The following is a 25,907-nucleotide window of genomic DNA, read 5'->3' as shown; positions in this document are numbered from 1 at the left end:
TCTTAACATTGCAACTATGGCTAAGAAGCTCATCCCCATCAAATTCAGTCTAAGTGGAAAGTTGTTCTGAATTTGTCCCTGAGCTCAGTGCCGTTCCGTCTTTACATCTGCTGATATATGGAGGCTTTAACTGCTATCTGGAATGGCTACAGAGCACAGGGCTGACCTCCATGAACTGTGCTGTAATCAAAGTCAGTCATGTGTTACTGCAAAATAAAATAAAGATGTTAGTGGTTGAAGGATTCCCCTCACTTGTATCACCCTCAGAGGAATTGTTTAGCACTGTGTATGTGTCTATGAGAATGACTAATGCCACTGTGGCAGCCGCTCAATCCCTGAACTCGAGGAAGGAGGCCGGCTGCTGCTGTGGTCTTGGTGGCGGGTGATGGAGGCTTGATAAAGGAGATGAGAAAAAGCTTTTGTTTTGGCATTTGGTTGCTCTAAATCAGGCAGAAAATGACTAGTCTTGTTGCTGAGATGGTGCACATATGCACATGGAAATCACATTCACTGAGACATACTGGTGCAGTTATAATTTAACCTGTTCGTCATTTGTAATTGCTTTGTAATTAGTTTTTCCTTAAAATATCATAAGCAGTCTCCCTTAGCTTATATTGCTTCTTCAAATCTTTGTCATAATATTATCATTTCCACACCAGGCTCCATGATTGATGGTGTCGCGAACTAACTTTCCTGCCATGGATTATCTCAGCACTGCAGTTTCTACCACTTCCTTTGCCGAATAAAATGGGGGGGGGGAAATCACTTTTCTGTTTCTCTGTTGCAAGTCCAAAGGAGAAAAATCCAAGTGGTTCGTTAAATTCTTCAGGTTCATTTTAGGCCAACATCTAAATGATGAATGAGAGCTAGCTTCCTGTCAAGTCAGCTTTCCATTCCCCAACTATTGTCTAAGTATGAAGCTGATGTAACATAAATTTATCCAAAAATCAGGCTCATTCGAGTAGCTTGGCTGGTAAATGACTAATGTAGTCTAATTATTACAGTCTTTCAGTGTCTTGCAGATGCATGACGTTTGAATGTGGCATTCAGTTTCTTACACTTTCCAAATACCAACTCCTTCATATAGACATGATAGAAAATATGTAATTGTTTTGTTTTCCTTGTTTTGTTATTTAAAGGAATAGTTCACCAAATATGTGACCCTGGACCACAAAACCAGTCTTAAGTCGCTGGGGTATATTTTTAGCAATAGCCAAAAAAACATTGTGTGGGTCAAAATTATCGATTTTTCTTTTATGCCAAAAATCATTAGCATATTAAGTAAAGATCATGTTCCATGAAGATATTTTGTAAATTTCCTACCGTAAATATATCAAAACTTAATTTTTGATTAGTAATATGCATTGCTAAGAACTTCATTTGGACAACTTTAAAGGCAATTTTCTCAGTATTTAGATTTTTTTGCACCCTCAGATTCCAGATTTTCAAATAGTTGTATCTCAGCCAAATATTGTCAGATTCTAATAAACCATACATCAATAGAAAGCTTATTTATTCAGCTTTCATATGATGTATAAATCTCACTTTCGAAAAATTGACACCTAAGACTGGTTTTGTGGTCCAGGGTCACATATTAAAAATTAAAAATTGTATATATTGCTGTTTTTCCTTTTACTTTTGAACATACCACCTTTTTTGTTTCTATCCTCACATTTAATTTAGATATTTTATACCTGAGAATGATACATAAGCTGACCCTAAACCTTTTAGTTTATTTCGTTTTTGTTGTTGTTGTTTTATTTAAGGAATTATTTCACCCAGAAATGAAAACTCTGACATCATTACCCTATTCCCTATATACCCATCTCTGGAGACTGGTGGAAGGTCATCTGCCAGCAGTGTGGTTTCAGGAACTGTTGCTTGCATTGTTGGGCAAAATCTCCTTCCTGACCAAACCTATGAAAGAGTGAACTGACTGGATGAATATGTGTATCTGTCTAACATTAGAAGAGCATGTTGAAGTACTTTGTGGAAATGCATTTCTTGATGTGATAAAGTCATGTGGGATGGAATTCTTTAGTTAATGAGCTATTTGTTCATCCTAATAGGGGTTTTGCACATGGTCATCCCCACAGATTCAATAGCACATGTGCTGTAAAGAAGCACTGGGTGAAATTATGCCACTCATAAAGGCATTTTAGACACTGAGCCTGTTTATTGTTATCATGCACTTTCTGTAAATAAGAAATATGCCCCTGGAGTTTAGGCACTGAGTTCTGGGAACTTATTCCTTAATACAATACAATTTCATTGTGTCGTAATTTTCATATTTAACATATTTGCAGACAGCTTTATTTAGAATCTTACTGGTGCTCCCCTCTGAGAAAATTTACAAAACGGCACCTCCTCAAGTCCCCCCTACTAAAGTTAGTAGCCAATTGGGAGTAACTCGATTTATTTTCCAGAGGCAGAATATTAACTGAATTTGTTATACTGAGTATACAGAATGAACAGAGGCAGAGCTGAGATTAAAAATATTTTCTGATTATTATTCTATTATGATAAATTCACCAAGTAAAACCAAGAATATCATTATATGAAATTTAAAACTGTATTCAAAGACATAACTATAACAGTTTTTCAAATGTAGTTATGTCTTTGAATACAGTTTTTGTAAATATTATATAATATTATTTTAGATTTTACTGGAATTTATTAGCTTTTTTATCATATTTGAATGGATTAACAGAGGTAACTGAGAAAAATAGTTTATGATGATGAGGATATTTTTTTCATAAAATTTAAACTGGATATATTAATAATAATAATTTTATCTTTAAATATACTTGTGTTCAGTTGTATATAGTGTATATATTAAATTGTATATATAATTTTTTTTCTACTTGTTCCTATCCTGATATGTATTATGTATGAATGCCTCTGATTTAGATGTTTTAGATTTAGACATCCATTAGCTGTTCCTAATTTGCTGAATGAACTGTTCATTTCTTATGTGCTTTCTGTTCTGAACAGTTGATCAGTCGAAAGGACAAGGCCACACTTGAGAAGCTTGACTTTCTGACGTCAAAGGAAGAGAATTACAACCGCATGAGAGAGTACATCAGGTCCCTCAAAATGGCCCCCTGCATCCCCTACCTAGGTGAGTGTCAATAAAAGGTCACATTTGTACTTGTGTTAATGGCATTTTGTAGACTCCACCTCATGACAACGTCCAGCCAGAAATGTATTGAGAGGTTTACTGGCTTTGTGAATTGTATTTAATGCAGGTTTGTTATTAATAAGGCTGTGACTAAAGCTGAATAGGCTTCCTTTGAACAGAAGAATACTTTGGGTCAGGGAGAGGAATGGGTCATGGCCCATTGGACTCAGCCAGCCTTGTGATATTGACTCATTCAATTACTTCAGTATAATGGCTTTTACTTTTTTCTTGATAGGGTTCTTTTTAAGTTGGCTGTGAACACCTCATTATATTTTTTGGCCTTGTCTCAATTGCACTCTCTACGGTGTCCAGCAGAGGGCATTTCAGTATACCGCTCTGGTTCAGTAATGATTGAGAAATGTGCCATATCCTGTTTTAGGTGTCAACACAGGAAAGAAAATTGCATTCGTCAAACCATTTCAGGAGTTTTTTAGGATTTCTGCTTGCATTCTGTCACCACACGATGCATGAACTGAATGCGCTTTTTGACTTTCTCTCTAGCCACTTCAGTGGCTTTAGACGGAATGTAGAGATGGAAAATACAATGAAATCATATTGTAGCACTTATTTCCAAATTGGTAGCCCCTTTTTTCTCTCTTATGAATAGACGTCTGTCAGAGACTCTCATTGGATGTTGCAGAAGCCCAGTGAGCGATTAGTTACACACACATCAGTCTCCTCTAAAGGTACTGACAGCACTCGAAATGGATGCCTCCCTCAGGATTGTCACTCTTGTGGGGAACAGGATCCAGATCCTTCACTCAATTACCCTCTTCCGTCTTAGTCATCAGCAGCGAGGTCCGTATTACTAATCCAGCTGTCAGCCGATAGCCCGACCTGATCAGAAAGAGATCTGGAAGCTTTACCTTTAGGAGGCTTTTTGGATGTATGACTGTCTTGTTTTTTTACGAGATGCACTTCATAAGATGTGGATGTTTGATTTTGAACAGCATAACAGACCGTTCAGTATGTCATTGCCACATGCTTGAGTCCCAAGCTCATGGTCACAGTTTTCCAGGTGCTCTTGTGTCATTGTGGTATGTGAATAACTAAAGGGCCAGTCGGGAATAACTTCAGATGGCAGTAAGTCAAATTGTCTCTTGGCTTGTAGCTTGTGGGCTCATTCCTTTCTAGAGGTCTGAAATGTACAAACATACAGTCACTGTCATTTCTAAGAAGGTAAACATGTGGATAGAGCTGACGCATGTCGACTCGCTTCTCTCAGCTGCACACATCTTTCTCATTAACCAAATTTCCTTTACATAATCCACACTGAGTGTCTGCTTCCACTTGGGCAGTGTGTCAGTAAACTGCGTCCCACTCAACAGAGGGCTCTCTCAGACGTCACACAGCAGAAACCGCTGTACCTGGTGCCGGTACCGTGTGGTTTAGTTGCAGGGTAACATATTCCCATTTCTGAGCAGCAGGCTGTTGAAACCACAGAGACGGAAAGACTGCCTGACATGGCTGAGGTTGTGCAAGCTGTCACTTCAGATCTATCAGTTTCCACTGCACTTCTCCAGTGGCCCATTCCATTTCCCATTGGGAAAAAGGAAATGAAAGGGTTTGGGGTTTTGTCAAACATTCTTTTAATTCGTTTTGATGTATTTAGTAGAACTTGTATTATTGGTTTTACTGCAGAAAATGATTGATACCTTTAGTTTGTACAAAAAGAACCCCTGAAAAGGTGTATCCTGTTTTACACTTGGAATAGAAGATAATGGGGAAAATTGCACAGCATCACATGTTGTAAAATCTTTTTTTTTTTTTTTTTTATTATCATGATATTGTTTTGAAAGTATTAAAGCCAATAACTTGCCAGCTTCACTAACAACAGAAATGTGCAGTTTAAAAACCATTAGCCTTAATGAAGCTTGAGAAGTACTTAAGAAGCGAATAGCCTAAACCAGTATGCTTTCCAATTATGTGTAGGGGAGAGCGGGGCACAAAGTAACACTTTTTGACTTTCTTAAATTGTGTAAATCCACATGGGGTTCAGAGTATAATTTTATAATCCACAGTAATTTCACACTTGTCTAGTACAAATATATTGCTTTGTTTCATAATTACAGTGTATACGTTTTTCTTTATTTACCCTCAAAAATTGGAAGTGAAATGTGACAACATGCCCCGTAGGTGGGGTACATTGTAACATCTGAGGGGCACGTTGTAACATGACCATATAACAGCTTAAAATGTTATCTGATTGAATAAAAAAAATATACAAGACAAACTAAAATATTTTTTCAATAAAATAAAATTATTATTTATTTCAAATAAAATAATGCCGTTTTTTTAAGAATTAAAAATAATCTGATTTTGGAGTTTGACAGTGAACACATTGCAACCATGCTTGGGACGGCCCACATAAACGAGCCAAAATGCTTTACATGTCTTGAAATAATGTTTGTTTATCGTCGTTTATCATTAAAATGTATTATAAATAGTGTGAATTACATCGCTAATGTCATAGAATAGCACAGCAGGGCACATTGTAACGCAGTGTTACAACGTGCCCCATCTGCGCAACTGCAATTTAAAACTGTTTACTGTCTTCTGATACATCTTCTGAGCATTAAAAAATTATTTAAACTGATAAAAAAACAGATTGGAGATTAAAATAACAGCAGATTTGTTTCATTTTAAATGAGTAATAAAGCACATTGTAACGCAGTGTTACAACGTGCCCCATCTGCGCAACTGCAATTTAAAACTGTTTACTGTCTTCTGATACATCTTCTGAGCATTAAAAAATTATTTAAACTGATAAAAAAACAGATTGGAGATTAAAATAACAGCAGATTTGTTTCATTTTAAATGAGTAATAAAAAATATAATTTTACTATGGTAAAATAAATGTTCAGCGATATCTTCAAAAGACTTTTGAATTTTGGCGCACTTTTTTCTCTATATAATGTTGATATAGTAACTAGTAAATGCTGTAAATTTGGTTATGCTAGCATGTGTTGAAATATTTAAACCACGTGCGTTACAACTAACCCCGTGTTACTTTGTGCCCCGCGCTCCCCTACAGCTTTTTATTTTAAAGGTGCCTGCAAAATTTCGGAGACATTTTTGCAAATGTGATCTTAATTATAATAAATATAATTGTGTCACACAGATCTAATGACCTGGAGATAAAATAACGAATAATAATAATTATTATTTTTTTAATTAATTTTAATCAAAATGTCCAAATTCTGATTTCTGTTTTAAATCCTCAAATACAATTGCCTCTTAGATTTCCAACCAAGTTACGTATTGTCCTGCTCATTGGAGCTTGTTATATTTATATAACATTTATTTTTACCTAGTCAAAGAGTGAATTTGTTGTTTGTAGCATTTTCGAATGGTTTGCTTGTGCTTTTTCCTTTTACTTTCGCTCATAACACTTGTCAGGTCAATATACAGCAGAACCAAGACAGCTGTAGTAGATTGATGTTCAATCCATTCACAGACAAAGCCTGTAGCTGTACATCCTTTATTACAACAGTTTGACAGCACTTGGGGAATTCAGTTACACTTACAGTATATTACAAATTACACATTATTTTCAACAATATTACGTTTATATGTACATAAACATATTGGATCTCATTTGACACCAACAGTTAATTTACACAGTAAATACAGTTTAGATGGAGCAATTCATGACTGTTTTAAGATGTGTTTTTATGTTTAATTACGCATATTTAAAAAAAAAAAAAAAAACTACAACATTCTATGAATTTTAAACATGAGATTCCTGAAATAAATTATAAGTCATTCATCTCATCAGGAAATATATTTATTCTCTTAGCTTTGAATAAACTAGGAAAGCATAAGTTATTTATCACTGGATTGGATGTCCTGTGTCTTATTTAGTACTGATGCTATTTCATAAAATAATTCTAATCAACTGACAACAGATTCACAATTGCACTGTATATTTAAAAAAGAACAGGTTCATTTGATTTGACTGAACTAGAGTGAAAAAGCACATCATGTTCATATGTTTTTATTAGATGACTTCCTAGTGACAAGTTATTGTAAGGAAAACAAGCCAATTCATCACACTTCATTTTCTGCATTGTAAATAGCACTTAATAGAGCTTTCTTTTGTAGTCCCTGACAATTTGGTGTTGCCTCTCAGCTACATCAGCCAAGACACTGTTTGTTACGTAGGAAGCCAAACCACAAATGAATCACACTTTATAGGGTGAACGGCGACCGTTGGGGAGCAGTTATCAGTTCATCCCCTGTGTTTATGTGCTGCTCAGTGGAAGGTGTTGGGGTTGGGTCGTATCATCATCACAACCTTCTTGAGGGAGTAGGCGCCTCCTCTGAATTCAGCCCAGTACACGCCGTCCTGATAGCGGCTGCGGTAGTGACCTCCCCTGTACCACACGCCATTCAGATTTGAGTGGGCACAGGCATTATACCACCAGCCTCCTTTTTGGTAGTGGGCACAGTTGCCTGAGAAAAAACAACAACAACACATTATTAGGTAAGATGTGTATGGGTCAGTAATAAATTATAAAATCTAATATCTAAATCTAATTTTACTGATACCTGTGTATACGTCATGATCCCTGTCCAGAGTGGTGAACTGCTTCCCGTTATGCCAAGTTAAGGAGTCACCAGCGTTACCGTGGTAGCGGCCCACCCTAAGCCTGTAGAAGTCGCTCTCAGGTTCAAGGCGGAAACTTGCGTACTCTGCAAATGTCTTGCGTCCAGACCAGTCCTCTAAGGTGACCAGCAGCTTGTAGTTCGCCTGGCTGGTTATCCAGTATATGTTCTCCAGGCCCAGCCAGTACTCTCCATCGATGTTTCCAAAGCCTTGCTGTAATAAAACAGAGGAGCACCTGCCATTGAGTATTTGATGGACCAAGTAAAATATTTCTTTTAGTGTACATTACTTACTCTATATTATTTTGTCATGTCCTTGAGGCTGAAAAAAATGCATTAATTGCTGTAGGGTTTGTACTTTTTTGATCTTTTATTCTTGTTCATTTTTTCCTTTTTTGTTTTACTGGTAGGCTTTTCATTAGCCAGCACATTATTTGCATTGATGGGCATCTTTTTGCCTATTATACTTTGAGATATTATTATATTACATATTGTATATGTCATATATAAAACATAAATATAGATCATATTAATGTTGAGTAACATTAAATGGTTTTTATTTGCATTGAGGCATTTCAGCACAGTGTGGTAGTTTCTGCTTGGCACATGTTCCTCATTAAACCTCTTTAAGTGCATGGCTCTGTATGTTATCTGACATAAGGTTCAGCTTATGTGAAGAGTTATAGACCATGTGATATTAAGTGACAAAGGTAAAACGTATGCAAGTTGTTACCACAGAAACATAAATTCACTTGTTTGTTAAATTTATCACCGTTGCTAAAGAAAGGCATTCTACTATAGGCTGTCTACTATAGAGATATTATATTTAATTAGATTGCTCATTTCCCCTATTTTTACATTGATAATCATAATAATTATGTCTAGAATTTATCTTCCAGAATTTCTATTCCTGGCTCACCTTATATGTCTCCCAGTTTCTAAAGAAGTTGACGGAGCCATCCATTCTTCTCTGGATGACTGTCCAGCCGCCAGGATCCTGTCTTTGATCACACCACACCTGCATCAGCTTGTTGGTGTTCTCTGGCTTCACTAGGTGCATGCCACTGTTAGTGTGACCGTCCTCCAGAGAAATACACAAAATAATGATCTTTCAAAAAGCATCATATGACCCCTTTAACAAGATATATCCTCATATGATACATTCTCAGAGAAGTTTTATCTTTTTTATAGGAAGTCTCCCGCCTGTTGCTGTCAAATTGTGCATGAGTATATGACACTGTGATGGACAGAACTACTTGTTGGCTTGAAGAGATATTCAGGTGCAAAGCTGAAGCAATTGTATAATCAAAGGAAGTCATACTAAGGAGCCCTCTGCACGCCATTCTCAGTTGCATCTACTCCCGCTAGGTCTCTTGTTCATCCGTGGCACAGCTGGAAGAGCTCTTAACATAAGAAGAGGATTGACCTTGGCTGCCATTCTGGCCTGGGAAGTTGCCTCTGCTCTTCCAGCCAAACATAACGCTGGCTCGGACGCCAAAGAAAGGCCCATTTGATAAATAATGCAGTAGCAAGTAGATTAGCAAGCACTTCCAAAGTTCCCTGGGCATAGAACAGTGTTTTTATAGGGACGTGTCAAAAATGGCTCCAATTTTCATAGTTTTCCAATGAGAACCAGAAGAACATCCATAAATTCTTCAAAATCATTCCCTGATCCAAATAATTTTTTCCGCTCTGATCTTCTTTTTTTTAAGTAGTAAACACAGGACACAGGTTGATACACACCCTGCTGGGGGAAAAAAAATATTTAAAAAGACTAAGCTGATCTCCCAACCTGGGCACTAAACCAGCTTGGAGGAAGACCAGCAAAGGAGAAATTTCCATGTTAGTCTTGGCTGGTTTATGCTGGTTTGGTGTTGGTCTACCGAATGGAGCAGCACAAATATGCTATTCACTAGCAAAGCCTAGCTGGTGAAGCAGATAATGCTAATTAAAAAGTGTGACAGGCTTCATATGATGATCTTTTCAGTAGGGAAATTAGACTTAAACTCTTGAAGCAGATGATTTGTAGACACATGCATTTTCTGTAAAACTGCTTTGAAACAATGTGTATTGTGAAAAGCGCTATACAAATAAATTTGATATGAAAGTGAATTGAATGATCGCATATTTTTACATTATTGTTTGTGTATTTTAACCATGCTTTCTCTACTGTCAGATCTGTCAGACGGCCTTTCAGTTATCTTACATCTCAGCCCCAAAGCATTGCGGAGGCCTTGTGGTTTACTTACAGTAGCCTGGAACATTTTAGTGTTTACTCTCAACTTGTAGCTTATAAAAAGTAGGCCTCATGCCTGACGGCTGGCCCTCACTTACAGCCACTCCAAACTCTTCTTGTATTAAAATGTTACTCCAGTCAGTTTCACTTGTATTTCACTTGTAGCAGTACTTAAAATTCACACTCTTATAATTTAGATATTTCTGGCTGCATTTACGATAACAGACCCCAGACCGCCGGTGCACACTCCACTGAGCTGGGTTCTGTCTGTGTCTCTGAAATCTCTCTGGCTGGCTGATTTTAACTTCATGCCAGAATAGGAGCCATCACATTACCTGACAAATGTAAGATAACAACGCAGTAGCTCATTAGCCCCTTACTGTGAACAAAACTGAACCCATTCCAGCATTCACAATCCCAGGAGGAGCATGGATTAAACAGCTTTTTTTTCTATTGAGTCAATAGATTATTACCTTTTTTTGTATCTCAATAGACAAGCATCACATAGACTTAACACATTCAGACATCTGTTATTGAATTGTATCATATATTTAATAATAATAAGAATTATTACTTGTAGTAGTAGTAGTATTAGTATTAAAGAGGTCCTATTATGCTCTTTTACAAAGTCTTGATTTTGTTTTGGGGGTGTACTAGAACAGGCTCTCATACTAGGTTGTGTGAAAACCACATTCTTTTTCACATATTTTACATTATTACAACACCTCTCTTCTCAGTCTGGCATGAACGGCTCGAATAGTTCCTGTATCAAATGAAGGCCCGCCTTCTGAAATACGAAATGTGCTGTTATTAGTTAGCTGGGCCAGTGTGTGTTGTGATTGGCAGCCCTCGGCGCCTGGTTGGGAAATGTCACGCCCCTTACCATAGCTGCCTGCAAGCTTCAGTGTAAATATTGCGTCAATATCAAATCAATTTGAGCATGATTTAAACCCGGATGATTGTAAGCACTCTAAGTTCGTCTGCCTTGGGAAAGCTAGCGTGTCTGCGACATAGTGATAACACTCTTTGCCTTCTCTAGTGCAGCTCAACCAGGTCTCGTCCCATTCGTCGGTATTTGTGATATCACAAATCCTGGAAAATATGCGTTGTAGTCCAAACGAGTCGTTCGTTGTAGTTTTTGAAAAGTGATTTCTGTTCAATAAAATATCTCCTTTTGAGTTGGACTTTGAGCTTTGTAATTTTCAGATCTTTTTTATGCTCAAACAGCAACATTACAGACTAGCTAAAGTTGAAAAAGTGAAAACGCATAATAGGACCCCTTTAATAACAATAAAGAAATGAATAAAAATTTCAAATTAAGTAAAAAATCTGATAAGTGTAATATATAATAAATGTTCAATATTGTTTGTATAACATTAATATATACAATTCAACATTTGCATTCATATATATTTTTTAATTTTCGTTTCATATATAAAATATCTTACCATTTGATATTTATTATTGAATTATTTGAATTATAAGAATTTGACTGTTCCTGACCTTTGAATCTCACTCTATTTCTGTTACACAAATGTTGTTTTTATTCTGCCCAAAGCAATTCTAGATTAGAGGTTTTATCAGCGTTTTGTGCTAAATTTCGAGCACATTAATTTTGCATGAATCCTAATAAAAGCATCTCACTCCACATTCTTTGCCTCATTATCTTGGAGTCACCAATTTCTTGCTCTCCCTTGGAGAAGTCTGCTTGTCAGCAAATTAGAAACTCATTTTAAGCCCCCTTCTGTTTAATTGGTTGTAGAACATTTTACACCATGGAAACCTGCCACTTAATGCAAAATAAGTGCCAAAACAAGTATATGAAGAAAATAAAGAAATCAAGACAGGAACAGAACAGAATAGCTGAAAGCAGGTTCAAAGTACATTATTTGAATCATTTGTTTCTAGCGAGAACAATGATATTAATGAGTAGATGAGTCACTTCTAATTTCCTGAGGCATTTGCTGTTTTAAAGTGACAATATTTTGGTGATTGTTCAGGGGGCTTTATGGAGAGAAGTTTAGACAAAGGCAGCTGTTATATCTGGCAGACAAATGGACAAAGTTTAGATTAGGTGTGTATGAGAGAGCGATGGAATGAGAGCCATCCTGAACAAAAAACAGTGTAATAGCCGAGGAGAAAGACAGTGGACAGAAAATCGACTTTTTACTACAAAGATCCTAGCTAACATTCGCAGAGATGAATGAGGTGTTGAACTGAAGATGAACACGAATCCATCAAGTCAAGAGAACTTTAGAGGAGATATGGTAGGAAGAAGGGAGGAAGAGGAAACTGAGAGGCCTTACAGATTTTCAGTGCTGTGGGTCATGTTAAAACAACTTTGCAAATCCATCAGCAGACCATTTCTATCTAGCAGGAAGACCCAGACCTGATAGAGTGCAGTGTTTGTGTGGGATGTCTGCGTCACGCATGTCTGGTAACACTGGAATAAATGACTACACTTCAATAGAGTGATGTTTCCTTCCCTCCCCAACTCCTTCTCCAGTCATACTCAGAATTAGTGCTCTGCTTTTAACCCATCTAAGTGCACTCAGAACACAGCGGTGAACACTGAACAGCAGTGAGCGAACAGTCATTTTTGCTGCGGCGCCTGGGGAGCAATTGGTGGTTCGACTGCGCTGTCTTAAGGGTCAGTCAAATTAGTGCATTTTCAACAAATTGCAAAAACAGTGCATTGCAGCAAGTTTTCATTACCAATTTGAACCTGTCTTGAAATCTGCATAAGGGAATCTTCCGACCCCACACAACATTTTTGATCATATGGATTCATATTGAAAAGCCAGGATTTTTTTTTTTTTTAATTTGCAGAACAATAGCAAATGTGGCCACATCTTTACATATGTCCAACATTTGGCCATCTGACTGAGGTCTGATAACTCTTTTCTGAATTTCTTTTTTCTTTCTTTTTTACTACCCTATTATGGCAAATACAGTATTTTTAAAAATATATTTTTTAAATGTTATATATTTTAATACAGTGGTGGCCAAAATTATTAGAACACTAGTATTTTCACCAGCTGAAAAAGGGTTTTAAGTCAGTTATTTCTATCTTTTGCTGTAGTGTGTCAGTAGGAAATATCAGTTTACATTTCCAAACATTAATTTTGCCATTAATTGTAATAATCCAGTGAGGTTTTTGTTTGCACAAGGAGTCTGACAGCAGCCAGTGCTCCACACAGCGATCTGTTCTCAGCATCATACAGTCTGTCTGGAATCACATGAAAAATCTCAGACAGACTAAATCCAGAAGAACTGTGGCAACGTCTCCAAGATGCTTCAAGAGACCTACCTGCAAAGCTACCTGAAAAACTAAGAGCAGGTGTACCTTGGAAAAAAGCTGCTTTAAACGCAAAGGATGGTCACACCAAATGTTGATTTTATTTAGTTAATAGAAGTTAATTGATAAATAATATCTATTAATGACATTATTTTTGACAGAATCCTCATTTTACAGCATTTTTACACAAGTGCCTAAAACTTTTCACAGTACTGTAGCTTTGCAGGTAGATTTCTTGAAGTGTCTTGGAGACGTTGCCACAGTTCTCCTGAATTTAGTCTGTCTTGGTTTGTTCTGTTTCTTCATGTCATTCCAGACAGACTGGATGATGATGAGAACAGATCTCTGTGTGGAGCACTTGCTGTTGTGTGTGTGTGTGTGTATATATATATATATATATATATATATATATAAATTTATATATATATACACAGTTTGTTCTGGTTCTCAAATCTGATTGGTTGAGAACCGTGAGATATTGTACTGGTATCACTACAGGAACTCCCTTTCACAATTTTGTATGACTCCGCTTGTTCTAGGCGGGTCTATGTATTTATTTTTTTTTGTTATTATTCACTAAGCTAATCGTAGAGTACGTTAGTTAATATAAGAAGAAAATTTTTTTCTTGTCTTCTGTCCAGAATCTTTCTCTCTTTTTCCTTCCAGAGCTCTTTTTCATACTGTAGTCCCATTGTGAAAGCTTGACTCTCATTGATGAGAGTTTGTGTAACCTTCTGCTATTAATGCAGGCAGACCTAGCCATGAAATTGCTCATGTCACCAGATGGAGTGGAAATATAGCCACTGAAAGATGCCTTTTTCATTTTCGCTGTCTTGGTTTAAATAATAAATGGACAAAATATATATGTTGGTTTTGGGATGGATGATATAAGCAAAAAATGATATCATGATGTTCTTATAGTATTGCAATGCATTATGATAAGCACATTAAAAAAGTGATTAAAAACTGCTGAAAAAACATGATTCCTTTTGATTGAGATAAAGAACAGTCATGTTCATTGCGATGAAGCATAAGTGTTAATTAAAAACAAACAGTATTTTTTTTTAAATAAACCTTTTCTGGATTATTTAACCCCCAAAATTAGGCTTTTCATTTCCATCTTATTTTTGATCATCAAAAGCATGTAAAATGACATTCAGACTGAAACTGATAAATTGTTTTAAATAGATCATAACTTTTTGTTGTCTTATGCAACAATGCCACCCATGGGTATGACTCAGCACAAAATATTGTTTATGATATTCATCATCTGACCAGATTAACAAACTAGATGTTGGCATTTCAAAGCTGAGACAACAACAGATGCTCTATCATCACATCTCTGTGTGGGAGCCGCTATGTAGAGAGAATTTGAGATCAATGAACTTTGATAGGCAATGCTGAATAATGATGGAGGACTGTGAGAGAACTGAAAACCACACAAGAGTCATCAAATGGAAATATCACACTTTAAATTAATGTCAATAACTATTGATGTTGCTTCTGACATTTATGTACAAATTTTTCTACTTCAAAAAGTTAAGAGGTCTTTTTAGACCTCATTATAAATGTCTTCACTGTAATTTTTTTTATCAATTTAATGCATATTTCCTGAATGAAAGTATTGATTCCTTAAAAAAATAAATTGAATGGTAGTGTAAATGTTGGACAATTGTGGCATGTTGGTTTTGTTTACTGGAGGAAAGTTTTGTAAAACCTATAATCTGTTTCCTCAAAATACAAGTATTTTATTCTTATTTCAGGTTTTCCCTTCAAATAGTACATGCAATTCTGGAGGAATGAAGCTGAGACTCACCGGAGGGTTTGTTTGTTGTGGATGGACTGTGAGTTCCTCCTGGCATGGTGGGAAGCGGGGCAGGTGGCACTTTGAGGTTCTGATCGCTCTGGATCTCGTTGGTGAATTGGTTGTTGCGGCTAAAGGTTGGCGGCTGGTAGGGCTTATTGAGGGGTGGTGAGGGTCTGGGTTGAGGTTGCGGTTGGGGCTGAGGCTGGACCGGTACCCTGGGGACCACAACTGGTGGTCCTCTCTGACACTGCGCCTCAAGAAGAGCAATTAGCGCTGACTGGTTATTGGCCAGTGAGGCGAGGTGCTGATACTTATGCTCCAGATCTTTATAGCGGTTTGTAAGCTGCAGCATCTCGGAGGTCTGGTTGAGGATCTTGTTCTCCAGTTGCGAGAGCTCCAGCGCATTGTCCCTCTTGCGGATGATCTCATGCAGCAGCTGCATGTATAACTGTGTCACTCGGGAATTCATATTACGGGACTCCTTGCGCAAAAGCTTCACCTCATTGACGATGCCGCCGTCGACTTCTACAAGCTGCTGCAGAGTCTCGATTTGTCTCTTCTGCTTGTGTAATTCAGAATTGAGGAGTTCCAGCTCCTGCTTATTGACACGGTTCTCCAGCACAGCCTCTGGCTCTTTGGAATTCACACAGATGGCTCCCGTAACCTTCTGCTGGGGTACGATGAAGGTGTAGGAGCACTTGTCTTGCGGAGGAGGCTTGGGGGCCCTTCGTGTGCGAGAGGTCGACAGGAATTCAACCTCCGGACCTTCATCACTGCTGTCAAACTGCTGAGTGCTGCCCTCCGTTTCAGGCAGCCGTCCACTCGCCAAAAGCAACACCAGCCATACTAGGGCGGGAACATCCATGACCACACACACCTGTGAATTACATGAGTGGAGAATTTCTTTTATTATTTTTTTATTCTTTTAAAAATATATTTTTCAAAACCTCAAGTAGTTTGCCATGATATTTTTTTTTATTGATTTTTAGAACAAATGTTAATACAAATGGCTTCATTGCTGTCTGATTTTTGAAAACCAACATGGAAAAACATGCAGATTAACATAAAACTGAAAATTATGTCTCAGAGAGGACACATGCAGACCCTTTTGACTTGTGTTAAAATCATTAAGTTTGAAAAATTTGACTTTTGCTGGCTTGATTAGTTTAGGTTGTTAAATATCATGTGATGCCAAAAATGCAATATTTTTGAATTAATTCATGATATCTGTTTTTATTTATTTATTTTTTTTTTACTTTTTTTGTCTTTTTATCTAAAAATAGTTACTTTTATTGATGGTCTACATGACATTTTTAAGTCATTAAATGTCAAATGTTGTTGAAAATTTCAACACCATGAATACTGGATACATTTCTAAAAGTGCGGTCACATTGGTACCATTGTTCTGCAAATTTCTTTAGCATGATCATGCATTTCGAGTAAGGGTGAATGATTTTGTAATGCAGATTTTGCAACAAGTTTGCCACTTTGACCAACAGAAAGCTGTTGGTTTGAAAGTGACTTCTATGTGAGTTGTGCTTCATATATTGCTACACCATTAAAAACAAAAAAATTACCTTTTTTGTCAGCGAAATTTCGATTAAAACTTCACAAATGTGACCGTATCTTAAGAAGCTTGCCTATGTGTTTTGTGGGCATTCTTGTGTTTAATTGACCCCCAGGTCAAGCATATAATTCACATCACAACAATCAAAGTTGCCTTTGTGCATACAATTCCCTAAATCATTTTGGAACAGTCAGAACTGTAATCCTTAAAATGTTTACTTTGACACCACCCTAAGGGTTTAAGGATATATTTTTCCATCCTTGAGGCCTATGGGAGGCATGAGGTTAATTTCCCCCTCTATCTGTCTGAACAGGCCTATCTTAACCAAGCTAACACAACCCCAACTGATCTAGACAGGAGATCTGGCACCTCACTCAACATCTGTCACGACAGAGAGCTCATTACAACAGGAGTCAGTGAGCTGCCCCTGTTTGTAACCCAGTCATGGAAGCTCTTGATCTCTGGGGATAGATTAGGTTTCACTGGGAGAAATGGTCTGGCAAGCCACCATGTTCCTTCAGCACTGATGGAGAAGCAGACAGGCTGACCCTCACAGCAGGGAATTTTGAGGCTCTGCAGCCCCATATTCTGCAAGTTCTTGGCTTCGCTGGAGCTTCTGGACTTGAATCTCACTCAAACACTCTCTCATATGTTGGCAAGCTTGATTCATTCTAGTGAATCAGTTCGTCCTAAACGTTTCTCTCTCATACGTTGCATTAGGTTGTTTGATTCATTATTGCAAATCAGTTTATTCAGAAAGTTAATGTAAATGAACATATATTCAAAAAATTACTTTACTGCTGTCCTTTTTTTTCAACTTTGTTATGCAAACTTCAGTTTAATCTATTGTTTAACTTTTTTTAATTGTTTAATATTCTTGTCAGCTAAACAATCTTAAAATATATATACAGTGGGGCAAAAAAGTATTTAGTCAGCCACCAATTGTGCAAGTTCTCCCACTTAAAAAGATGAGAGAGGCCTGTAATTTTCATCATAGGTATACCTCAACTATGAGAGACAAAATGAGAAAAAAAATCCAGAAAATCACATTGTAGGATTTTTAAAGAATTAATTGGTAAATTCCTCGGTAAAATAAGTATTTGGTCACCTACAAACATTTTTTCCCCCACTGTATATAATATTGTTCATATTTTTATTTTTCAGTTTTAATTTATTTTTTAATAATTTTGTGCTTTTGTAATTTTTAGAATTTTTTAACATTTTTTTATTTTAATTAACAAAAATATATTTTTAAATAGTTTTAGTATACATACAACACCGTTGCCATAATCAGGCAAGCTTTGACCACCCACACCTCATACAAAAACTATATATCCCATAGAGCAGTGGAGCTGCCTGTGTTGCAGGATGACACGGAGTGTTGAATTCTGCTGAATGGATTGTTTGGTCATCATGGGTGTCCTGGCAGGACTCTGCTTTGGTAAACTGCCATATGAATGAGTTCTCGCTGACGACACTTGGTTATCTGAACCTGTGTGCTTTTACTTTTCACTGTGCTACGTCTCACATTTTTAAACACAAGATTGCATTTGGTATGCATGTCACTTTAAAAATGTAAAATGGGGAGGGTTTGTTCTGATTGTATGAGGGATAACATATGTTGCTATGATAGTTGCGAAGACAGAGCAAATCTGAAGCCTGCTTCCAATGGATGTCTGTCATTTGATTTCAGTCTCCAGGAAGGTATGACGTGATTTATTTATTCACAATGAAAAGACTAGTTACATAAAGACACAACAGATGGCCTTTTATATTCATAACTTGAAAACACTTTGTGTTGTTTATCCCAAGTTTCAAAGAGAGTGAGCATATTAATGAAAAAGCAGCCTGGGGATGTCTGGAAGAGGGGACGCAGTGAGAAGTGGAAGGATGCCTGTGAAAGCTTTGGAGAACACTTCTTCCTAGAAAGTATAACTAGAGTGCTTCATCTTTAAATCTAACTTAAATTGAAAGCTGCTGGTGAATTGAGTTGCGGAGTGGTGCTGTGCAGCATCTTTCTGACCCACTGAGAGCCGGTTTGCTGATCTCCACATACATGTACATTCACAGGTAGAAACTGAATATTAGCATGTGACATCTCTTTACACAGAAGTTCTGTCAAAAATATATTAATATCAAATAACTTGCATTTAAGACCGATCCTTTTAACCATTGCATCTTCGAGCAATGCACAATAAGGGTGTTTAATTTCTGAATGAATCATTTTTTGATTTAACAAATCAGTTGAGAGAAAAATTCAATGACTTGCTCATAAACTGTTTCGTTCATGAACTAAACAGCGTTTTTCAATTAATCGATCAAGTTAATTATTTAGTGACTCACTCATAAAGATCGCACTTGTTTTGTTCATGAATGAATCAGTTGTTTTGAATGAATTGTTTGAATGAATGATTTAATTTCTCACTCAAAAAGACAGTCATTTTGTTCCTGATTGAAACTGTGTTTTTGAATGAATCAATTAAGCGAATGATTCAGTGACTCACTCATAAAGACTGCCACTTGTTTCACACATGAATGAATCAGTGGGTATGAACAAATCGCTTGAGTGAATGATTTAATGGCCCACTAATAAAGACAGTTATTTCATTCTTGAATGAAACTATTTTTGGATGAATCGATAGTGAATAATTCAGTAACTTGTTCATAAAGACAGTCACTTGTTTCGTGCATGAATGCATCGGTGTGTTTGAATGAATCGGTTGAATGATTCAGTGATTCACTCATTAAGAACACCTGCAGAAAGAGTCACTAAAAAAAGGCACCACTTATGCTCCATCTGACAATCTGTCTGTTGTATAATTAAGCAGTTTCATGAACTCTAATTATTAATGACCAAGATCAGAAAAACAAATTAGCATTTTATTTAGATTTATTTTTCTCCAAAAACAGGTCCAAAATGTTCTGTCAGCCTGTTATCATCATGGCACGGAAAACATACAAAGCTGACAGCAGAGTTTTTTGGGAATTATCTGGAGAAAAGGGGATTGCAGTGCTCATTAGTTTAGTTTTATAACATATTCTGGGAGGACAGCCAGAGGGGAGTTGGTTCAGTGTTAACATCAGGGAGATTTTAGAAATATTAGCACTAATGGATGGATTTTTTTTACTGGTTGAAACATTTTACCACTAGTATTAACATCACTGCTTGTCAAGCTGTCTCTGTTGAGCAGATGGAGGATTGATGCAAACAAAATTCAGTTTGTTTATTTTATTGTGGTTGTTTATGCACAGTAACCACAATAACAGACCTTTGCCAATGAAGTCAGCAAATGCACTGGAAACCTGCAATCTGTCTGTCCACATCATGAATTCATCGCTGGGTCAGTGCAGAAATATTCTTCTAATAGAATGGAATTGCAATTCTTGTCGTCTCTCTCTATTCATGCCTCTTTTTCACCCAACTTTGACAGGACCCTTCATGTTCTTACTGTTTAAACTGCACACATACATGAGAGATGATTTAACGGTTGTTTGCATAGCATCTGTCTTATTTGTGCTTCCAAACTATTTTCATATTTCCGGCCACTGATAATAAGTTATATAATCTTATAAAAAAAACAAAAAAAAGATGTGAGATATAAACCTCCTGCTGTTTTCTGTCCCATGAAAACTTGTCATTCTCATGTCCCCATTCTGCTGTCTGGACTTTTCAATTTTGTCCCGCTCCACACAAACTGCTTTTGTCTCTCTAATCTTACTGACAGACTGATTGTCAGAAATTTTAAAAGCTGTTGATTGACAAGAAGGATATATAGGCGCCTATTGGAAAATCCTGTTTTGAAACACAGTAGCTGGTTTCTAGGTAGTCTAAAGTCATCATTAGCTTGTTCACAAACAATCCTGACAGCCTAAAACTGCTGTGACCAACTAGTATCTGGTCTGTTGCTGGTCCAAGATGATTTACAAGCTAATGACCAGCTAGAAACCAGTTTCCATGTTCCAAAACACAGCTACCATCTTAAGCTGGATTTTCCAGGAGAGGCAACTGCTCAGGTCAAATTTGATTAGGCTTCTGTTGATTTAAATGATCTAGAATACTCTATTCTGATTGGTCAATCACTGTTTTCATTGTCAGATATTTCCTAATACTCACTGTTGTCCATAGCTATGCTGTATATTATCTTGAATACAAAATTCTGATTCGTCAATCGCTGAATTCAGTGTCAAATATTTCCTAATGCATTTCTAGTATCGCTATATGGACTAGCGCTCTCTTGTTTGTTGCATCAAAGGACACAATTTGTGTCTCAATTACGGATTGTAGTACATTTCCAAATATATTAAAAATAGAAAACAGTTATTTATATTATTTATATAATATTTCATGATATTTCTGTCTTTACTGTATTTTTGATCCGATAAATGCAGCCTTGGTGAGCATAAGAGAATTAAAAAAATAAAAAACATTTTAAAAGTCTTACCGACCTCAAACTTTTGAGCTCTAGTGCATCACTCTAGTGAGAAAAAAGTCGTTTTTCTTTCTTTTTCCTGAAAGGAAAAAATAATGATGGTTTCCACTAGAGAGTGTATTTTATGAGAGGCTAAGAAACTCCCTCATGCCGCTGTAACAGACCAGTAATGATAGGTTGACTTGCGACTTGCTGGATATACTGACAGCGTGTCGGACAGCCGGGGCATTACAGCAGGCAGCATCTCGTGCAAGCTAATGCTGCGGTATGTGGTTTTACTGTGGTGTGTGAGCTTGTGCCTCTGTGTGCGTCTGCACTCATGTGTTTGTGTGTGTCTAACTGTGGTTTCTCTGAGTGGAACATAAGATGTGTTTGAGAGCATGTGATACAGAAATTCAATGGAGACCCTGAGTCTAAGAGCTAGGGCACCCCAACCAGCATAAAGAGACAATGGAAATGCTTTCGTCTGTGGTGAAATGTCTGTGTGAGTGGCAGGACAAGAGAAAGCACATCTGCCTAATCCAGAGAGCTGTTATTACTCTTTTGGTGGGAACAGCATCCTCCAGAGCCTGTCCTTCTGACACGCACCTCGAGAAGCCCTGACAGGCCAAAGTGAAGTTTATCTCGTCCAGTGTTCCATGACAGATGTGGCATGACTTACAAGCTACAGCATGACTGGACTACTTTTGAACTATTCCACATATTCCTCATTCAAAAAAAGAAAGAAACACCTTTTAAAAGGGAAAGAACAATAACTGATGGAAACAAGTTCTGCCTTGTTGTGCATCATTAATTATATACTTTGGAATGTTATTTAATTCCTGAATTTAAATTTAATTGAAAATGAGGTTGCAAACAGGATGCAGAATTGTATTTCATAATTAGATTTTTGAATTTGATTACATTTCATCTTATTCAGAATAACCTATTAAACATGTTATCATATTCTCAATGTATTGTGTCCAGGTTATTAAATGATGCTAATAATCTTTGTTTGAAACCGCTTTATTTCCAAGCACGCTCTAGTTAATTACTTATGTTATTCAGTTTATTATATTATGTAATTACTAAATGTTTATTTTATTATATGATACTAATATTAAATGTATTGCTGATTTGGTGCTCAAGAAACATTTCTGATTATTATCAGTGTTTAACGGTTGTGATTCATAATATTTTTTGCGGAAACCATGATAGATTTGTACAGGATTCAAAAGAACAGCTTTTTTTTTCATAAAAAATAGTACATTTCAATAGTATTTATTGAATAGTATCATCTAACTTATTTTAGATTAATATATATTGTGAGTTAGGGAACAAATGTATTCATCAAGAAATAATAATGAATACGTTTTAAATGATCTTGTTTAAAAATAATAATTAGTTGAATTATTAATAGATTACTTCATACATAAAAAATTATAATTAATAAACTAAAATGTCTCTAAATTTCTAAGAATAATACATCCAGTAAGTTCCTTTTCCTGTCATTCAAATTCAGCATGTTGTGTATTGTGGCCAGTTCATTTCTAATTCCAACTCATTAATTGAAATAGAACTCTAATCTTAACCCATATAGCATTAGTGCAGAGTGAAGTCATTTACATCAACTGTCATTACTCCTGAATGTGGCTGACTGTGGCACAGTCACAGTGTTTGAGTCATTGATTAGGGGCTGAGGGAACACAACTGCTTGATGTCTTCTTTCAGTCTTTCCCTCTCGCTCCATCATTCCCTTGTTCTCGCCTGCCCTTCTCATTTCAACTTTAGCGTGGCATTCCTTAAATTCCACCCCTCCTCATTAGGGTGAGCCAAGCTGCCACACACACACACACACACACACACACAGAGAGACTGGTGAAGGCTGATGAAGTCCTCACCTCACACTCATGCTTGTGTGCCCCTACAAATTAACTCTGACTTCAGTAATATGTAGGTTAGCGGAGCACACAGAGTAATGAGAGTAAACACAGGTCTTTTACATGTTTAACAATGGACCTGTTTGTGCATCATTAGTGTAATTATGTTCCGCAGTGTCACGTTCTATTTAAAGGAATAGTTCGCCCAAAAATGATGCTATTGTGTACTTATCCTCATTTAATTTTTTCTTCCAAAGAATACAAAAGGAGATGTTGATGCTGAAGTTTAGCAGAATGTTGAAGTTGCCCTTTCCCATAACAGTAATTATTGACTGAAACTTTCAAGCTACCATAAAAGGCCCAAAATGTTATATTCCAAGTTATTCCAAGTTTTCTGAAGGCTTTGTGTGAGGAGCAGACCTAAACTTGAGTTGTAATGAACTAAAATATTTTATCAGTTTTTAGGTAGTTTCTGACAGTTTTCATGATCTCAGTAGAAATTGTAGATACTCTTAAAGTTTGGGGTAGGTCAGATTTATTTATTTATATATTTTTTGGTTTATCAAAAACATTATAATTGTCTTTACTGTCATTTTTTGGTAAACTTATTGCATCCTAATAAATGTATACATTTCTTCAAAAAAAAAAAGTTTGAACAGTAGTATACAGTACATTAATAATGTACCAGCAGCATCTAAAAGAAGCATTTTATATACTAAAAACTTCAGGCATGCAAGTATTTGCAAATCCTTTTAGGTTAATAAAACATTGAATTCCTGCAATTAATAAATTGATTTTATTGTATTATTACATGAGTTTTAATAAAGAAATGATGCATAATACTAATAATAGTTCTGTTTTTCAAACCTTTCTAAAGCTGTGCATATGTAAATACTAATACATTTTAGGTACTGTCAATACATCCACATTGTACCGTTCTGCATTCAGTATATCAAAACCTAGATACGAATACCTGCAAATATTAATGACATTGTGCTGCTACACCAGTAGCTTCCAACCTTTACAGACCCTGCAGCTAGAGGGACCCCCAGTATGAGAAAGCAGGTAAGACTTTGATAGCTTTCATTAAAACATTTTTATTAATATATTATACTTAAAAAAATAAGTAGTTTATAATCAGAGAATATAAGCAAATTCTACATATGTTATCCTCTCTGCAAACCACTGGAGTACCTTCAGGGACCCCTAGTTGAAAACCATGGGTCTAGACCATTGTATAAACAATCCTTAGTGCTTTGTATGCAGTTGCAATTATGGACTTTGTGTATTTTGTTGCCATGGCATGTCTGTCAATAAAGAGAGTACTAGATTTTGAAAACATCTTCACCCATAAGCTCTCTCTTATTCAAACAGAACTGTGGCTGAACAAAGCCTGTTTCAGAAGTCTGCCTCCATTCCGATTACTACAAATGGGGAAAAAAAGCTTCATGGGGAATGAAACAAATAGTCACATCCACAGTCAACTCTCCAGCATCCTGTCCCAGCCAATCATTTCGCTCTGGGATTGGGTTGTGTAGCTTACTTTACATCCCTTCATCCCAGTCTTGCATCCCTCTCCTTATCCTTTCTCCAATTCCAAAACCAATAATTCAAGATCATAAAACTGAAACATACATTGTGTAAAACACTCCCCCATCTCATTTCCTTTCATGCTGTTTTAAACCCCTTTTTTATTTCCTTTTCCACCATTCACACCTCAGTGTGTTCGTAAACCTGTCTAGACCCTTACAGCACATGGGGAATGACTCTTTTGGTCTGAATGCTCGCAGATGTCATTATTGACGCGGCTGCTTTGTTGTCTTCGATTGCATCCGGGACCCTCTCTGATAACAGCCATTGTGTGTTTATTACCAATTAACTGCCTGTTGCCGCTAAAACACGCCGTTCCCAAATCTCTCACTTCTATTGTCCTCAGCAAACCCGCAGGACTTTTTTTTCCCAGCCCAGCAAAGATTAACCCTGCACTTAAACCATCTGAATGAGATGTTGCCCGAGGCGACAGATGTTATCCATACAACCCATGACAGCAGCGTAGTGGGAGGCTGAAGCTTAGAAGTGATTACCCAAGCACACAGAACAACCCCAGATCTCAGCGTGTTACAAAAAGGCGACTCGGCCGAGCGCAAACAGGTGTTTAAAAGTTCATTCCAAGATTAGCACATGCATTGTGGTGAGCCGGATGCAATTACACAGGTTTAGAGAGCGAGCAGAGCCTCAGGGCTCACCTTAACCTTACCAGATGATTCCAGTCTATTGCACAGCACCCTCTCGAAATCGGTCAATGTCCAGGAGAAACTGTGTGAAGTTCCTCTGAGGAAATAGTCATCACAACTTGCAGAAATTGCTATGTGGGGTTTCCCTCTCTCTTCTCCCACTCACCCTCTCTCTTCTCCCGCTCACCCTCTCTCTCTCTCTCTCTCTCTCTCTGTCTGTCGTAATCCCCCACTGTCTCTCCTTGTCAGTATGTCCTCGGTGTCAGTGGAAAGGTCTTCAGTCTTAAAGCCCTCAATCAAACACCTCTGTCTGTGTGGTGATGCAAAGCCTGCGAATCCTCATTTAAGAACTCTGATAAGTGCCACTTCAAGTTGCCTTCTCAAAGAGATTAAAAATTAAAATAAAATTTAAACAAAGTGTGACTTTCAAGATAGCAAGTCCTTGGGAGTCCTTTAAAATGTTCACAGTATTTCAATAAGAAGTTAAAGAGAAGTGGGCTTTGAAGATCTCAGATGATCAACAGATATCTGTGTTAATTGCTGTAGATGTAGATTCCTCTGGGTTTTGAAGGCAATGAAAGTCCACCAGCATGTTCTTCTCAGCCCTCTGAAGAGTTTGTGTGTTCCCTGTCACTCTTACTGGACTAAGTCCATTACCTCTGTTGCACTAACTTTTTCTACTCCTCT

At 36.9% G+C, this 25,907-nt stretch overlaps 2 protein-coding genes across 2 annotated transcripts in view; one reads left to right on the top strand and one right to left on the bottom strand.

The window, feature by feature from the left end:
- LOC107564038 (ras-specific guanine nucleotide-releasing factor RalGPS1-like) overlaps positions 1 to 25,907 on the top strand; it is a 90,739-nt gene that overhangs the window by 22,846 nt on the left and 41,986 nt on the right. Inside the window, 1 exon segment of the mRNA XM_016249031.1 lies at positions 2,995 to 3,121. Coding sequence (XP_016104517.1) covers positions 2,995 to 3,121 — 127 coding nt within the window.
- Positions 7,023 to 25,323, bottom strand: LOC107564039 (angiopoietin-related protein 2-like). The gene is made up of 6 exons (XM_016249032.1): positions 25,244 to 25,323; positions 15,130 to 16,007; positions 11,968 to 11,989; positions 8,709 to 8,870; positions 7,733 to 8,003; positions 7,023 to 7,636 (listed from the first exon to the last, which is right to left on the bottom strand). The coding sequence occupies exons 2-6, from the start codon at positions 15,993 to 15,995 to the stop codon at positions 7,437 to 7,439; spliced, it is 1,521 nt and encodes a 506-aa protein (XP_016104518.1). The 5' UTR covers positions 15,996 to 16,007; positions 25,244 to 25,323; the 3' UTR covers positions 7,023 to 7,436.

The sequence above is a fragment of the Sinocyclocheilus grahami genome, unplaced genomic scaffold (assembly GCF_001515645.1).
Source record: "Sinocyclocheilus grahami isolate Dianchi unplaced genomic scaffold, SAMN03320097.WGS_v1.1 scaffold903.1, whole genome shotgun sequence".
Taxonomy (NCBI): Eukaryota; Metazoa; Chordata; class Actinopteri; order Cypriniformes; family Cyprinidae; genus Sinocyclocheilus; species Sinocyclocheilus grahami.
The sequence above is the reverse complement of the archived record's forward strand: the minus strand, read 5'-3'. Positions and strand labels throughout refer to the sequence as shown.

Bases quoted from the DNA above. Each gene is read 5' to 3' on its own strand.
- LOC107564039 (XM_016249032.1), bottom strand. From the start codon at position 15,995: ATGGATGTTCCCGCCCTAGTATGGCTGGTGTTGCTTTTGGCGAGTGGA. The intron at 8,004-8,708 runs GTGAGCCAGGAA...GTTTTATTACAG, and splicing joins GAAACTGGGAGACATATAAG to CAAGGCTTTGGAAACATCGA. The intron at 7,637-7,732 runs GTATCAGTAAAA...GTTTTTTCTCAG, and splicing joins GGATCATGACGTATACACAG to GCAACTGTGCCCACTACCAA.